At 53.8% G+C, this 17,984-nt stretch overlaps 1 protein-coding gene across 1 annotated transcript in view; it reads right to left on the reverse strand.

The window, feature by feature from the left end:
• CHCHD6 (coiled-coil-helix-coiled-coil-helix domain containing 6) overlaps positions 1 to 17,984 on the reverse strand; it is a 133,042-nt gene that overhangs the window by 31,445 nt on the left and 83,613 nt on the right. The window contains exon 5 of the mRNA XM_060109995.1: positions 15,450 to 15,533. Within this exon, the coding sequence (XP_059965978.1) occupies positions 15,450 to 15,533 (84 nt within the window). The remainder of the gene's footprint in view (positions 1 to 15,449; positions 15,534 to 17,984) is intronic.

Raw genomic sequence — 17,984 nt, forward strand, 5'->3', positions numbered from 1 at the left:
ACCCTCTGGCCAGTCGGGTGTGCAGCCCACGCGGCCCGGCCCATCCGGGGAAGGTCGGGGACCCGCAGCAGCAGCACTTCCGGCTCGTCCGGCACGGGCGGACCGCTCCAGGCCTCACCGGCGCCACCGAGCACAAGCTCCTGGGGGACCTGAGTGCCTGGGACACCTGGGGGCGCAGGTGCACAGAAGCAGGCCCCCACGGGCACCACAGCCGTTTCCTAAAATCCCGGCGCCCTTGGCGGCGCCCCACCCTCCGTGGCTCCCGCTGTCCTCACCCGTCCCCGAGGCCTCGCACCCGCGGGCAGCTCGCTGTGGCCCTCAACCCTGGAGCCACGGGGCCGCCTGAGCCCAGCCCGTAGGCTGCTGGGTGGTCTGGGGTGGGGCCCCAGCGTCGTTGTTTAAGGAAGATCCGGGGGTTCCCTGGGCACCCAAGGTGGGAAACGCTGCTCCAGGTCCCAGAAACCCTGAGGTTAAGCCTGCTTTGTCGCTGACCAGCCTGTGCCTCCGCCTGTGGCCCCTGCTCCACAAAGAGCTCCATCCTCTGGGAAATCTGACTTTTATTTCAAAATTAGAAACTACAGTGGGACACTAAAATGTGGTCCTTTGTATTGAGTTTCCTAGCTGTTTGATATTTTGTGGTTTGAGAAGTTTTCAAAGAAAATCAAAGGAGGAAAGAGGGCTGAAAAAAAGGAAGAGGAAACGGAGAAGTCTGGCGACCTCCGTGCCCCCGTCTCACGGGCCCCCTTGGCTTCCAAAGTAATTGGAAACACGTTCAGCCCCGTTGTCTGTCCTGCGGAAACGCCAGACCTCCTCTTGCTTCTCCTAAACACAGGTGACTCTTCTTCATGGTTGTCACCTCCTCTGATTCCAACTTCTAATTTTAGAACAGTTTCAAAATGTTGGTAGACAGCAGGCTTTGCAGGGATAATATAGCTCAATGTATATGAGGTACAAATTACCTAAGTTAAAAATAATTCTCTCCTTTATTGCAAAAATGATTAATTAACTCAATTCAAGTACCGTAAAGGTTCTTGCTAAGTGTTTACTAAAGGTTCTAAGAGACTCTTGGAAAAGATTTCTTTTCTTTTTGACTTCACCTACAGGAGAGGGGACTCGCCTGTGATGAGCACCCACTGCACGCCACTCCCCAAGTGCTGTTACACAGCTCACGCTGTTTGTTCTGCAGACAGAGTCTGAGGCTGGGAGCTGGACCCACCAGGCGTGTCTGCCCAGAGCCTCCTCCATGGAAGGATTAGTCCAGGCGCTTGAAACGAACACACAAACAGATGCAAATGAGGGTTTTGGTCCTTCTACAGAACGAATACATTGATGAGCTGAGACATGAACGAACACACACCTGAACCATCGCTATGTGTTTGCTCTCCGGGCTGTGCAAACGCAAACAGGAAATGTCACAGCACCGAAGAAATCTGCACAGGTTCTCACGGAAGCCTGAAGTTTGGGGGCTGCAAAAGGGTATTTTTTAAAAGGTCCTATTCTCATACCCGCAAATAGAGCCCAACAGCTTATGGGCTGCAGAGACAGCTCATAAGCACGAGCTTCTAAATGAAACAGGCCTGGAGTCGGGTGGTGCTAGGCTGTGCTCAGAGGAGTGGAAGAAGACCAAGAATAAACGAATAAACACACCAGAAATAAGTAAGGTACATTTAAAAAGATCGTCCTCTGGCCTGAGCAGCACCTGGCAGCCGCCCTCAGGGGTCAGGGGGCCGTCTGCACAAGGAGGGACAGAGTCCGGCACGATTACTGGGGACATTTGCTGCTGCGTGGGGGGGGAGTGACACCCCCTCACAACCACCAGGGGAGACGATTCCTGACATGTCACCGTCGGGGGCAGCGGTCAGTGCTGAAGGAACGGGAGCTGTCGTGACCACTATTATTACAACAAGTGATCTGCTGAGGAAATTAACCTACCGGCTTCTGGAACCACGGATTGGGAGCAAGCGGGGGGGTCAGTGTTCACGGCAGCGGGACCCCAAGGCTGTAGGACCCCAAGGCGGCGGCAGCTGATGGGGGGCTCCAGGACCTGGACCCCCAGGCGCTCTGTTCTCCCAGGGAGCTGAGTCCACCAGCCACAGCCCTGGGGGCCGGCAGCTCCCGGCATGAGCTCCGGGCGCAGAGGATAGAACAGCCCCAGGCCAGCGGCTGGCAGGCTGCAGGGGCGGCTCTTGTACCCCCACCAACCCCAAGCCTCGGGCTGGGGTGGCCCAGCCAGGTCACGCCCCTTCCCGCCACCCGTAGGCACCGTGGGGGGAGCAGGGGGGCATGGAGCCCAGGGCAGGCCCCACTGCCCTCCTTCTCTGACTCAGCACTGATGCCCGGTCTCCAGGGCCACGCCCAGGGCCCTCCGGTCCAGCCTGAGGCCCTCTGCTTCCCTCAGGGCCGCCCTTCTGGAAGATGCCACGCGGCCACTCCTCCCCGCCCGCTGATCCCGCCCAGGCCGCTCTGCTGAAGAGGTGAAGTTTTGCACCTGAAGGAACCTCGACCCTCCTGCACAGAGCAGCCCTGCAGCTGCCTTTTCTTCCCCTTCGTCCTTTCACAGCCTTTTGTTTCCTTCCATCCGCCTGGAAACCTTATTTCTGCTGCTCAGGGGGAGCGTGTGGCGCAGGCTTATTCCAGCCCTGCGTTCAGATCTCGCACCTTGGAGGAGAGTGTGACAGCCAGCAGGTGCGCGTCACCTGGACTCACCGTGCACTGGGGCTCTGCCCATCCACCCACTCACACGCTCCTTCTGGCTGAAGCCACTTGAGTTACCGGTATTTTAGTCATCATGACCCTTTGCCCCCGAACACTTCAGCTGCTTCTCCCAAGAGCAAATTAATTCTGATATTCTGAGTAAACGGTAAACAACTACCACAGTCGGGACCCTTCACATCAACAGGATAATTTTCTAATATATAATCTGTATCTGACTGTTTCCAACTGCCCCAGGAAACCCCCCAATCCGGGACGCAGTAGAGCGTCACAGGTCGTGCCTGGCTGACATGGCCCTGCCCGCCCCTCAGTCTAACCTGCTCCCACCCTCCCTTGGCCTTTCAGGACACTGATATGTTTCACGAAGCCAGGACAGTTATTTCAGAGAATGTCCCTCAGTTCGAACACTTGTTTTGTCATGATTAGATTCAGGTTAAAATTCCTGGCAGAGGGCTTCCCTGATGGCGAAGTGGTTGAGAGTCTGCCTGCCGATGCAGGGGACACGGGTTCGTGCCCCTGTCCGGGAAGATCCCACATGCCGCGGAGCGGCTGGGCCCGTGAGCCACGGCCGCTGAGCCTGCACATCCAGAGCCTGTGCTCCTCAATGGGAGAGGCCACAGCAGTGAGAGGCCCGCGTACCGCAAAAAAAACAAAAACAAAAACAAATTCCTGGCGGAGAAACGGCAGAGGTGGGGCAGCCGTCCCTCAGTGTGTCCCACTGTTGAGATGGGGAGTTAGGGGGTGGCCGCTAGGCTGCTCTACTTTCCCGAGGGGCTGCAGCCATGCCCCCCATCGCCACGTCAGTGTATGAGGTCACGGGACACTCCTCCCCTGACCCTGGTGGAACTCTGTGGCTGCTTCAAAGTGACACCACGTGGCTCTGGAGGTGGGAACGTGAACACCTGGCACACTGGTGCCTCGCCCTCTGGGAGGAAGCCTGGAACAGCCCACCCGGAAGGGACACGTAAATGATTCAGCCAACGGTCCAGTGAAGCCCCAGCACAGCCACATCAACTGCCAGGGCTGGGGGGGAGAAGGTTCCAGATGGTTCCAGCCCCCGGCCACCATAGGGCCCCGGCAAGGCCCCTGACATCAGGAAACAGAGCTGAGCTGTTCCTGTGTCCTGTCTGAGCCCCCGACTCTCAGAGCCCATGATCCTAACCAACAGCTGCTTGATGCCTCTGAATTTCGAGGTGATTTGCTGTGTAGGAACGTAGTAGACCTGCGACCACACCCTTTCCCTCGACAACAACCACGTGGCCTGAAGAGTGATGCTGTAAGAGCATAATTACCCTACTTCCCAACAGTCACGGTTTTTGCCTGAATTGATTATTATTCCAACAGTGGCAAATGGGTGACTGTCTATCATTGTCTCCACATTTATTAGTTGTTGTTCCTTCGTAAAGACAGTTTTCCTCTCCTCTCCTCCTTTTGTTCCTGTATGTTTTTATGTCAGTTTGGACTTAGATTCTCTTTTTAAAATCCAACGTGTTATAATCCATTTCTGTCATCACTACTGTGTCGCGCAGACAGGGTATCCCAACTCGGCTCGGGGGGCCTCTTGCAGGCCGTCTCCTGGGTCCCGTAGAGACTCACACGCCCTCACCACGCTCCGAACACTCCTCACTTTTTCACAAGATAAGCTGGTAGCCACCCCAATAGGTACGCAGCGATGTCTAACTGCACGTCTAATTTGCATATCCAATAGCTAATGATGGTAAATGTCTTCTCATGTGCTTATTTGCCATCTGTATATCCCCTTGGTGGATTTTTCTAATTGGATTGTTGGTTTTTATTTATTTATCTTTTGCTGGTGCATTGTGAGAGTATTTTCTATATTCTAGACACTAGTCCTTTGCTTGGTGTGTGGTTTGTAGATATTTTTTTCCCCGTCTGTAGCTCCTCTTTTCATCTTCCTCACAGGGCCTTCCACAGAACGAAAGTTTTTTATTTTGATGAGGTCCATTGTAACGTTTTTTCCTTTTATGGATCTTGCTTTTGGTGCTTTTAATCTCAGTACCAGATGTTGTTAGTACACAGCAATCTGTAATGCAGTTGATTCTCATGTGTGGGTCTTGTGTCCGGTGACCTTGCTAAAAGCCTTTAGTAGTCCTAGGGTTTCCTTTTCTTTTTTCTTGGATTCCTTAGGCCTTCTATGCAGATGATCGTATCATATGCAAACAGGGACAGTTTTATTTCTTCCTTTCTAATCCAGAGCCTTGAATTTCTCTTTCTTCTCTTACTGCAGAGGCTAGAGTCTCACTGGTGGCGTAACTCTAATCCTGCTTCAAGTGAAAGTGGTGACAGCCACCTTGTTGCCGTGGTGGGGCGGGGGGCATTCCGAATCTCATCCGTATCTCTGGTGTCAGCTGGCGGTTTTGGTACATGCTTTTTAACAAGTTAAGGTAGTTCCCTTCTATTCCTGTTTTTCCAAGAGTTTTTATCATGAATGGGAGTAGATTTTTGTCAAATACTTCTCTGTATCAATTAGTATGATCATATGTTTTTTCCCTTACCATGTTGATATAACAGATTTCATTGATTTTCAGACACCGACCCAACCTTGCACACCCAGAATAAACCCCACTTTACATAACATGGTGTATACACACATAGTGTATAATTCTTTTCATACATTGCTGAATTTGGTTTGCAAATATTTTGTTGAGGATTTTTGTGTCCAACTTCATGAGAGACATTGTAGTTTTCTCTTCTCTTTGGTTTGGTAACACTGCTTGTCTGACAAAGTATTGAATAATACTGGCCTCATAAAATGAGTTGGGAAGTTTCCCCTGAGCTTCTAGTTTCTAGACGAGATTGCATAAAATTGGTTTTAATTCTTCTTTAACTGTTTGGTAGAAATCTCCAGAGATACCGTTTGGGCCTCGAGATTTCTTCTCCTGGAATCTTAAAGAAATGAAGTCCATTTCTTCAGTGGTTACAGGACTATTCTGTTTATCAATTTCATCTTGGCTGAGTTTTAGCAGTTTGTGGTTTTCGAAGAATTGGTCCATTTCTTCTATGTTGTGGAATTTATGAGCATAAAGTGGTGTTACTTCATTTCCTCCCAGTGGCCATGGCATCTGTGGGGATACAACCTGCTTCACTGCTGATGGGGGTGACCTGTGTCTTCTCTATACCTTTGTCAGTCTTGCTGAAGGTTTATCAATTTTATCAAATTGTTCCGAGAACCAGCATTTTGTTACATTAATTCTCTTCAGTGTTTTCCTATTATGATTATATTTTCTGTTCTTATCTCTTATTATTTCCTTCCTTCTGCTTGCTTTGGGTTTATTTTGCTGTTCTTTTTCTAATTTCTTGAGCTTTTAATTTGAAACTTTTCCTCTTTTCTAATATAGGGATTCACTGGTATAAATTTCCCATTCAACCCTGCTTAAGCTATATCCCATATATTTTGATATTGGTTTCTATGCTTCCAAATTTGTTAAGGTTATTTTTAGGGCCCAGGCTATAGACTATCTTGGTCCCACAGGTGCTTAAAAAATATATGCAGTTTGTTATTGTTGGAGTATCCTTTATATGTCAGTTAGATCCTGCTGGTTGGTTGTGTCATTTAGACCCTTTATATCCTTGACAACCTTCCATCTCTCACTTCTATCAGTTGCTGAGAAAAGGGGATACTGAGGTCCCCAAACTATTATTTTAGGTTTGCGTGTTTCTTTCTGCCCAATAAGTTTTTGTTTCACATGTTTTAAGACTCTCTTCTTCGGTGCACACACTTTAGGATTACTATGCCTTCCTGGTAGACTGATCCTTTTATCATCATATAACATCCTTCTTTGTGTCTAGTAATTTTCTTTGCTCTGAAGTACTTTATCTGATATTAATGACCACTCCTATGTTTTTCTGGATTGATGTTTACATGACATTTTTTTTCTTTTTCTTTTTTTTTTTTGTGGTACGTGGGCCTCTCACTGTTGTGGCCTCTCCCGTTGCGGAGCACAGGCTCCGGATGTGCATGCTCAGCGGCCATGGCTCACGGGCCTAGCCGCTCCACGGCATGCGGGATCCTCCCGGACCGGGACACAGACCCGTGTCCCCTGCAACGGCAGGCGGACTCTCAACCACTGCACCACCAGGGAAACCCGACACACCTTTTTTTCACCCTTTTACTTTCCATCTATGTCACCGTATTTGAATTTTCTTATAGACAGCAGAGTCATGTGTGTGCGTGTTTTTGTGGCAATCTCAGCCTTTTCACTGGTATATTTAGACCATTTACCTTTAAGGTGATTACTGACAGTTAGAGCTTAAGTCTTCCATCTTATTACATGTTTTCTGTTTGTTCCCTCTGTTCCTCCTCCATTTCTCTTTTCTTGTCTTCCTGTCAGTTAAACATTTCAGCAGATTCCATGCTGATTTATTAATAGTGTGTCTGAGTCACTGCTTCACCTAACTTTCTCAGTGGCTGAACTGAGCATTACAATACACACATGTAATATACAACCTGCTGCTGCTGACGCTCTACCGCTCAGGGTCAAGTCTGCAAGCCTCGCTTCCATTTAGGTTCCTCCAGCCTCTCTACTTTTTAAAGTCTACTTTGAGCATTTTTTGTACATGCATTTGCCTCACATCATACGATGTTATATTTTTTGTTTCAACAATCAAATATGATTCTAAAAATTCATGTGAAGAAGGATAATCTCTTGTATTTATCTGCATTTTTAATTTCTCCTTTGTTATTTCTTTCTTGTTCATATTCCCAAATTATTTCTTTTATCATTTCCTTCTGTTTGAATAACTTACTTTGCCATTCCTTACGGGTACACTGGGCAGCCACAAATTCTCTTAGCTCTCTGTAATCCGAGAAAGTCTTCATTTCCTCTTCATTCCTAAAGGATAGTTTTGCTGGGTGTAGAATTCATGGTTAACAGAGTTTTTCTTTCAAGACTCAGGAAATACGCCACTTCCTCTGTCCTCCATGATTTTAGATGAGATTCCACCATCAATCAAATTGGCATCACTGCATACCTAACATTGGTTTTCTCTGACTGCTTTCAAGTTTTGTCTTTAGTTTTCAGAAGTTTCATGATTGTGAGTCTAAGTATGGCTTCTTTGGGTTTATCTTTGGGATTTGCTCAGCATCTGGATTCAGAGCCTTTACTGCACTATTGTGTCCACTTGGTTCCTCCAAGGCACTGGGGCTCCTGCTGACCCTGCGGGGTTGCCTGAGGAGCAGGAAGGGCTTCCCCAGGCTGTGCTCCCTCACCAGCCACTTGCTGGGAAGGGGTCCCCCTGCCACTGTCAGGCATCTCTTGCCTACAGGACACAAGGAGCACTGCCCCAGCCACTTGTGGGTGGGGCATCCCCTACCGGCCAGCAGCTCACCAATGATCTGGGTGGGAGCAAGGACCCTCTGGTCCACAAGACAAAGTGCTCTTCACAGGCCAGTGCTCCCTGGCTGCCCCCAGCCCTGCTGTGGCAGGATCCCCCTGGTGTGCTGTCGAGCCATTTGGGGTCTCGGGGGAAGAAGGGAGTCTCTGGCCCCAGGGATGAAGAACACTTGCTTGGGGTGCATGCCAGGGGCTCTCACCTGACCCCCAGTGTGGCTGGGGGGGGCTCCGTCTCAATCTGGAGGACTGTGAGCCGACCTGCAAAGCCATCTGCCACCAGGCTGGGGCCGAAGACACTGGCCCTGGTTGCCTTCTGTCACTGGGAGGGGGTTGTGAGCACCTGGGCCACCACGCTGTTCCTCCATCCCAGGGCCCCTCACCAGCTCTTCCTCGCCCTTCCTTTCAGAGGCCTGTGGTGCCTCTCAACTTATTCCAGGGTCCCCAGCTGTGCTTGGTGGGGAGAGCAGGGAGAGGGGAGCCCACACATCTTCTCTCTGGAAGTCCCTCTCTGTGGGGCGGTATCTGTCTGATAGATGGCTGGGTTCATTTATTTCTGCTTGTATTAATTTTTAACACCATCTCTGTCGATTTAATTTTTAAATAAGCAAAACATTAACATGGTTCAAAAGTCAAACTATTTATAAAAAACATACTCAGAGACGTCCCACACCCTCCCTGTCTTGCCAGCCCATTCCCACTCCCAGCTGTAGGGAAAAATCTCATTAGTTTCTGGTTTATCCTTCTTGAGGTGCATTTCGAAAACTAAGGAGATTCGTACACTTGTCTTTTCTTCTCATTTCAACAGAGGCATGATTTTGGCCTCAGAACCTCAGTCAGCAGTTAATCATTCAGAGCCCAGCAGCTTAAAATCTTCGTAATCTCTGTGTTTCCCTTTCAAAACCCCTTCAGATGCCTCTCTGATTCCATTTAAGCCCACTGCCTCCTTTCAGCTCAATCCCTCCAGTCTGTTGAGTCATTTGTCTGCTTTCCGTCTTTAAATTTTACGGATCCAGTTTTTTCCAGACTTTCCTCATAGTTCCCATTCTTTCTTCCATCATTAACACATCTGAGAGGCGATCTAAAAGAAACAAGGCGCTGCCTTGATGGGACTTTGCAGTGAGACGATTTCTGTGAAGCGAATCCTGTTCCGCAGGAAGCCCCTTCGGCGCCCTGGGGAAGGGGAGGCACAGGAGAGGATCAGGAGCAGCCTGGACAGAGCCGCCTGTGTGCTCAAGGTCACGTGTGCAGGGGGAGAGAGGTGTTGTCGGCAGCACTGCTGATGAAACGGGACGTTCACGGCCGCACGTCAGCTGGCAGGGGCCCCTCTGCCTCACAGAGCCCCACAGTCCCGGCAGGTCGGCTCAGCCGCTGCTCACCAAACTCGCGCTTCACACCATCTCTCCTCCAAGCACCTACTGCGGCTTTATCGCTAGAGCTCCCCAGGTCCCTCCCAAACGCCCCACCCACAAGGTCAGCAACGCGGCTCCTGGGTCCAGGGGATACCAGAAACCTGATGGGAAGGGGTTCCACTCGGGACCACTGGCAGCGCCTTCCGATCGGCTTCTCAGCCAGACAACACGTGTTCCTGGGCGTCGACAGGGAAGTGGGCCATGGGAGCAGGTGCCACAGGGACGCCTGGGGCAGGTGTCCACAGGTACCGCTGTTCTAGGCAAAGCTGCCAGCTGGTAACCAACAACCAGGTGCCGCAACGTCATCTGTTGTCTTAGTGATGCCTGGCATTCTCGACAGAGGCCATGAGCACGTCCACAACACTTGCCAAGTGTGACACTCTGAACAAGAGATGGGACGGCCTGTCTTCCTCCTGGGAGGATGGCAGGAACCCGGCTCCACGGGGTCCACATGGACAGCCCTCGTGGAGACAGTGATGGGCCGGAATCTTTACATCCCAAAGCATTTCAAGTAAGACATGAAGTCCTTTCTTGAGCCATTTAACTCAGGTAAATAACCTAACCTCCCTCTGCTTGAGTTTAGAGGCTGGTATTGTGAGATCCTAAGAGCGCCAAGACCCCTCCAAACTGACTTTGGTGTATTTAAGAAGGCACCGGGTAAGAGGCCACCAAGAGCCCCAGAATCTTTACATTCCACACCCTTCCCACATGATCCCCAGGTTCCGAGTGTCCAGGATGGCCCTGGCCTGGCTGCCCTGCAGTGGGAGCTGCGCCTGCCCAGCCCCACGTCCGCCGTGTCTGGCGATGGGCCCGAGTTGCCGCTGACGGAGGTGGGAAGGCCTTCACTCTGCAGGGACCTGTGGGCTGGCTTCGGGTGGGTAGGCACACAAGCCACAGCCCCAGAACCTGTGCTGGGCGTGTGTCCACAGAGGACCCTTCCCTCCCCTGCTTTCTCTGCTCTGGATTGGCAGGTTTGCTGCCGTACGTGTAAGAATCACTTTCCGACCTGGAGCTCAAGCTGGGGCAAGAGGCCGACCCCCATCAGAGGCTGGGGACACTGGGCTGGGCCAGCAGGTGGTGGACTGGAGTCTGAAGGGCGTGCAGGCCCCGACCAGGTGACGTTCAGGGCCGGGTGAGGAAGCACAGTGCAGACGAGGCAACGAGAAACCTGGACGGGACGGAGGGACGGCCACTAAGGCCTGGAGGCCATCAGGGACGATGCCCTCGTGTGGGTGACGGATGACGGAGATGCGGATGCAGAGGAGGGGACAGTTTTAACCATCGGGAAGTGTGGGGATGGACGGAGTGTAGGAAACACACAGACAGGGCGAGGAAAGAGCCCAGAAGACCTTGGCCTTCCCAGCTGGGGGGCGAGCTCACAGGAAGACGGTCCATGTGGAGACATGAGCCCTGCATACAGAGCCGCCACGGTGGCCTCACATGGCCCTCACACCCGCCACCGCCTCACATGCCTGGCCATTCTATACGCTGGGCCACTGCACCGTCCCTACCACACGGCTCTGCGACCGCTTCCTTCTGACTCAGTGACCACTCTCCTTCCTAAGGCTCCCCCCAGCTCGACTGCACTGTGACCACCATCACTGACCCTGAGGGAAGGACGAGGTGCAGGCAGACCCTCTACTACAGCAGGTGTAACACCAACCTGGGCACCTAGTGCCACAGGCTGCCTTGAGGGGACAGCTCCTTGGACAGTCACCTCCAAGTGCAGGACGTGGTATCAGACCATCTAGGAGGACGCATGCAGGATAGGCAGGGCCACGTGGCCACTTCCTTTCTGGAGCATATCTGCCTGCCCATTAAAAAGATAAGTCCCCTGGGCTTCCCTGGTGGCACAGTGGTTGAGAGTCCGCCTGCCGATGCAGGGGACATGGGTTCGTGCCCCGGTCCGGGAAGATCCCACATGCCACGGAGCAGCTGGGCCCGTGAGCCATGGCCACTGGGCCTGAACGTCCAGAGCCTGTGCTCTGCAACGGGAGAGGCCACAACAGTGGGAGGCCTGCGTACCACAAAAAAAAAAAAAAAAAAAAAAGATAAGTTCCAGCGTGAACAGGGCACCTGGACTAGGATTCTGAAGTCAGCCAGCCCCAGACGTACATCCCATGTCCACCACTTAGGAGGCCGTGGGGCCGTGTGCAAGCTGCACGTGGTCCCTGAGACGCAGCAGGAAGAGCCACATCCACACACGGGGCCTGTAGGAGGCAGGCAAAGCCTTGGGAGGTGCCTGCCCCCCCGGGCACAGGTAGCAGCTGTGCGTGGGCACTGAAAAGCCAGGGTGAGAGCAGTGCCAGCGGCTGGGGACCAACTGCAGCGGCCGGTGAGGACACCAGACACCTCCACGGCAGGAGGACAGCTTAAGTGGTAAGGTCTTTAAAAACACTCTTCCGAGAAATACAATCACAACCGATCTTGATATGAGACCTGGGATGGAGAGCCGGCCTCAGCCCAGTGCACCTGTGCAGGTGATCTCCCGGGAAGGAAACAAAGGTGACCTCTGCCCTGTGCTCCCCACAGGGCACAGGGGCCATGGGACAGATGGCCAGGGCTGGGGAGAAGGGCCAGGAGGGCTGAGACCCCAGCAGGCTGAGCTGCTGGAAAATGCCAAGCACAAAGACAGGGCTTTAAAATTTGATTAGGAGAGACGGGGACCAGAAGGACAGGCCCACGCTGGTGAGAACGTGTGCAGTCAGCAGAGGGCGGAGAGAAAGAGCCCCTGAACTCCCAGCCTCCACCCAGGAGACAGAAAAGAGTGAATCCAACACGGATACCTGGGGTCGGCTGCAGACAGCATTGGCAAGCTAGATGAATTCACGTCCCCACCCAGGCGAGTCATGCAAGCTCTGAATTCCCTGATGGAGACTCTTGTTGCTCTGGCAACTCAGAATTCAGAGAAAATGGGAAGATATCAGACAAGACCATGTCCACTTTAGCAAAGGGAGAAAAGGTAGATTTGGGGAATCGTAAGGTTGGTGACCAGTCACACCCCCGACAGGATTCTATCATCTGAGTCCTTAGAAACAGAAGTGCCGGCAACCAGGGTGGCCACAGATGGAACACGGGTCAGGCTGACCCACTTCCCCACTTCTGTGTTAAGTGTCAGGGACACGGCCCAGGTCCTTCTAGGTCTAAGAGCATAGCACTCACCACTGTACCAGTTGACTCTCAAACCACTGAGCTGCCTTAGGGCCACTTTCCTACACGTGAAAAGAATCGGATTGGATCAAGGGTCCTCCTGTCTCACCTTATGGGAGGCGGTGGTCCCACCAGCCCAGGTATAAGCAGCCCATTCTTGCTAAGAAAGGCCGGGCCTCAGGGCATAGGTCTGCTCAGCTCCAGGGTCCCTGGGGGACAGCTTCCCAAGGCGGCCTGGCCAGGCGGCCCCCTGGGAGCACAGGCGGAACCACCACCCTTGGTACCCATCCTTCCCACGGCGGCCGCTCCACTGAGTGTGTGACAGGGTCGCCTTGGGCTGTAACTCATTTCCCCGGAGCGTGAGGCTGGGCCCTCTTCCTGCACCCCTGACCAGCAGCCACCTTCTCACGTGAAGTGGACTTCCCTGAACATACGCCCCTTCCTTGGATCCTTAAGCAGCTCCTGTTTTCCTGGAGAGGCTCAGGGACTCCAGGCGGGGCTGCTTCGTGCTGCACTGAGAAGGCTGCAGGCCTGGCAGGATCAAGGCACGGCTGCTCCTTAGGAAAAGCAAGCCCAAGCAGAAAAAAACGGAAACCAGGAGAAGCACTAACTGCTCACAGGCAGAGGCTGGGATGGCGGGGAGTGGGGGCACCTCTTGGGGAAAGAGCCTGAAATCCAGGAAGAACACACGTTTCCAAGGTCCTCCCTTTCTCCCTGCCTCACTCTTTGAAACTAGACCCCAAAAGTGCCCTCTCCACTTGCAGCTGCTGAGTTTGGAAAAGTAAGACCATACTGATGGAGCTGGCAGGCCCACTGGTCACAGGAGGGTCTCAGGCGTTCCTCGTCCGGGGCCCAAGCCCTCAGCATCCCCTCCCCTCCCACCCTGGACTGTGGGCTCCGTGTGGCAGGAAGCAGCACTGCCTGGCGCTGAACAGAGCCACACTAACGTGGGATGAACGGGTGGGTCCTCCAGGCACTCCGGGGGCTGCTTTATGCAAACAACCACGCGTCCCCCAGACAGCTGGCAGCTCGGGTTTGAAATTCCCATTTCAAAGATGAGGAAACTGAGGCTCTGGAATTTGGATAACTTGCTCCAAGTCCCAGGCTGCTGTGCTGCTGAGACAGAACCAGGGCTGAGCTCTGCTGGACCCCAGAGCCGCCCGCCCCACCCGCCTGGCCCTGGGCCCAGCGAGGCCTGGAGAAGAGGCCATCCCTGGAGATGAGACTGCCTCAGACACACCCGCTGCTGCTGGAGCGCGGCCTGCAGTCTGCAGGGGAGAGAACATGGAGAGGACGGCGGAGCTGGTGTACAGCCACCCACCGCCAGTGCACGCTGCCCTCTGCCTCCCGCCTGAATGGACATCACGCCAGCTTTGCTTCCTGGGCCGAGACCCTGGCGAGGCCGCTGTGAACGCAGCAGCTCACCTCTCTCCGCGGGAGAAGGAAAACCCTCCTCACTCCAGCCTGGCAGCCTGGGCACCAGGAGCAACTGCTCAGAAAGATCAGGAGGCACAGGCGCCCCCAAAAAATGCTCCCCTCACTCAGGAATAACCGTCACGGGCACAGAAGGGTCACGAAGTCCCCAGCCCTGAACACTGGTCTGGACTCCACGGGCTCTCCTGCCCGTCGATGCCGATCACACGGCCGGGTCCAGACGGCGTCCTCCGGGCAATGGGCTTCTACGCCTCCCGCCCCGACCTTCCCCACCCCGACTGGATCCCAGCTGTTGAGGGGTCGAGGATGATCCAGCCGCTGTTCCAAGTCTGCCCCGAACAGCTCTCCACCATCAATTTCCAAGCGTAAAAGGAAACAAACAAACAAAAAAAAAAAACAGAAAAAGGAGCTTGATGATTGGAAGGTGCAGAAGCTGAAGATGTCCAAGTCTGAGCGTTCAAAACCTGAGGCAGGACTGACATGAAACTACAACAGCAACGGCAGCTGGAGGAGAGTCCCCGTGGTCCCAGCCAGTACAGGAACAGAGCTGTCCCCGGAGAAGGCCCACTAGGCCTGCCTAGCCCCTCTCCCCCTCCACCCCACCTCCCTCCAGGGACCCAGCTCCTGTTTTGCAAAATGCTGGCGTTTAAGCATCTGCACACCTCTTCTGGAAGCTTTTAGTAACTGCTCACAACCACACAGGCAAACCTCACTTAAAAGAAGGGGCCCATCTGCCTATGTAAGGAGTCTGCACCTGACCTAGGACGAGCGGGAGGACAGTGAGAAAGAAGCAGAGCCCGGGCTGCAAGGCAGAGAACCAGCGGACAGTCACCGTCCGTGCTGCACACCTCACACGCCTGGCGTCCCCCAGACACCAATGGGTGACCCCCTTCCGTCCCCACAGACAGGCTCCAGTGCACGTGCCGGCCATCAAGCCTGCAAGACACCGCCGACCTCAAAGCTCCAAACCGAGACAAGGACCCGCGGGGACAGCAGGCACTCGGTGGCTTGGCCACGGTCTCAGGCATAGGAAGAGCCACGTGTTAACCTGCCAACCATCGCCTCCCACGTTTTCAGGGTCTCTTCGAAAACTCCTTCATGATCAACAAACTAAGCCGCCCAAACAGGAAGCAAGTTACAAAGTTACCAAATGAATTTTCGTTGTTGCAGATTTAAAAAAGGGCAGATGATGTGCCTCTGAAACTCGTTCGTTTCAAAGGCTCATCTTCAGAAAAGTAGAGACGGGCCCTCTGATCCCTGACCCCCAGGAGAACATCAGTAAGGCGCTCACGACGGTCACACTATCACTACCTCTTCCCAGCGCACAGGGTCCGTTTCCTGAGCCCGCCCGGAGCTCGGGGCCCGGCCGCCCTCCCGCCGGACCGCTCACCTGCCTCTCCAGGCGCCCGAGCTGCTCCTTGTATGAGGCGTCGCGGCGTCTCAGTTCTGCCTCGCGGCTCTCCAGCTCCCCGGCCTGCAGGGAGAGCAGAGTCCAGTTAGCCGTCGGAGACCTACGAGTGGAAGCCCACGCAGTGCCACGTCGCTACCGCCGTTAAGGGGGGACCGTGCAGCACTGACCAGGGCAAGCGTGTGCACACGCGCCCCACGGGCTCCAAAGGCAAGCAGGATGACAAGGGCCCCGTCACAACGGAGCAACAGGGCGGCTTAGGTGACGGCCGGAAGCTCAAAGCCACAAGCAGAGCGGGGGTCGAGCCTGGGCGGAGAAGGGCCTGGACGGAAGCTGTGCAGCCTCAAGGCACGCAGGCCAGGAGCTCTGCGCCGTCCCCATAGCACGTGAGCCGCCGACTCACTCCCTGAGTTCTGAGCGGCACGGACGCCCAGATGTCCTCCTGCTGAGCGAACCACCTGTCTCCAAGGGCCAGGGAGCTAAAGGTGAGCAGCCTTGGAACCCAGAATCCTAGGCCTCGCGGGACAGCTGCTCCTCGGCTTACTGACGGGAGCAGACAGAACACTGGCGCACATGGCCGAGGACCCCCACAAGGTCACAGCAGGCTACCCGGGCCAGCCCCCTCCCCACCCTCAACCAGCCGAGGGTCCTTCAACAAGTCCCTGACCCCAAGCGCCAGCTCACGCATGTGCGACACATAAACACGGAATGACTCCCCCCATGGGCTGTGCAGGGGTCAAAGGAAATCCCGACGGCAAGGCCAGGGTCACGTGAGGCCCACGCGCAACGATGCTACATCAGACGAAGCAGGAATTCATGTCCTCCTCACGGGGAGGCCCATGTCCCCGGAGCCCTTGGGACCTCCCTCAGTCAGGGCCCCTGGCCTGCCTCTGCCTGAGATAAACGAGGGCTGGCCTGGCGCAGGGGCTGTAGAAAGTGCATACAATGCAAACGCCCGGTGTTGGCGCCTGGACCAGAGGCTGTGCCAGTGACGCAGGTTTGGCGGAGGGAGGTGCCCACTCTGCAGAGCGGCCACCATCCAGCCCTTGCCTGGCGCCCGGCAGGCAGGTGGTCCTCAGGTCAGAGCCAGATGTTAGCAGGTATTGCCACGTGAGACACACGCCTGTAAGGGGGCTGGGGCAGTGGGGGTGAGGGGGAGCCCCTGTCCTCATGGAGCTTAGATCCCAGCAGAAGAGACAGAAAAATAGGACAACTGCAGATGGACACGGGCTGGGGAGCCACAGACGGACAGCTTGCAGGGTAGCGACTGTCGTTCTCCCTAAGACATTTCCCAGTCGGCCTTCTGGGGAAATACACTGCATAAAGCACACTGTCTCCAACACAAAGGTGAAATGTCACCATTATGCGTGCCCGCTCTCGGGTCACAGTCTTTGAAGGGGGAAGTGAAGGGAACTGTCAGATGAGCACGCTCGATGCACCTGCCCTGCTCCAAACACAAGGCAGATAAAACCACGGAGACACGGCTGAACTTGTTAACAAGATGCAAACGTCCAACAGAACAGACGGGCACAGAGGCAGGTGAGGCCAAAGCCACAGCCTTGGGCAGAGGTGGGCGTGGGGCCAGCTTCACCCCTGGGGCCCAGGGCTCCCCCAGAATAAGAAGCCAACCTAAAAATCCTGAGGACCCCATATCGGGCCGTGGTTCTCAATCTGCCAGAAGCTGGGTTCAGCCCAGAGGCCACAGCTCCAGCCCCGTGAACCCCAGGCCACAGCTGGGTGGCGCGGGGACTGGCTGGCACTTGGGGCAGCTGTAGGCTGCCACGAAAATGCTCAGCAGGGAGACAAGGAATAGGAGAGAAACAAAGCCAACAAGACCAAAACCAAAACTTGTGCTCAAAACAAGCCTGCAAACCAAACCCCAAACACGGGGAGGAAGCGTAAGCTTAGAAAGGCTGCCCATCAAACCAGCAGCTGATGCGAATTCACTCCAGACAAAATTCACATGATGGGACGTCATGACATGGTTTTTTAAAACTTTTTATTATGCAAAATTGTATTACTGTACTAAAATAATACTAAATAAACCCGATATTATAATATTAAAATATATATTAAATAATATGAAATAAATATAAATTTATAATAAAATTATAAAAACGCAGATCGCCATCACTAAGCTTCAAAATGATAAACTAGGGACTTCCCTGGTGGTCCAGCAGGTAAGAATCCGCCTTCTAATGCAGGGGACATGGGTTCGATCCCTGGTTGGGGAACTAAGATCCCACGTGCCACAGGGCAACTAAGCCTGCACGCTGCAACTACTGAGCCTGTGCACCACAACTAGAGAGAGAAGCCCACGTACCAGAGTGAAAGATCCCACATGCCACAACGAAGATCCTGCAAGACTGCAACTAAGACCCGATGTAGCCAAAACTAAAATTAATTAATTAATTAACTTTAAACAAAAGGAAATATTAAAAAATGATTAACAGGAATCCTGTTTCACCTACAGCGCCCACCCCTCCCTCCCCCCAGATTCCTTGCAGCAGGTCATTT

Source organism: Mesoplodon densirostris, chromosome 10 (genome assembly GCF_025265405.1).
Source record: "Mesoplodon densirostris isolate mMesDen1 chromosome 10, mMesDen1 primary haplotype, whole genome shotgun sequence".
Taxonomy (NCBI): Eukaryota; Metazoa; Chordata; class Mammalia; order Artiodactyla; family Ziphiidae; genus Mesoplodon; species Mesoplodon densirostris.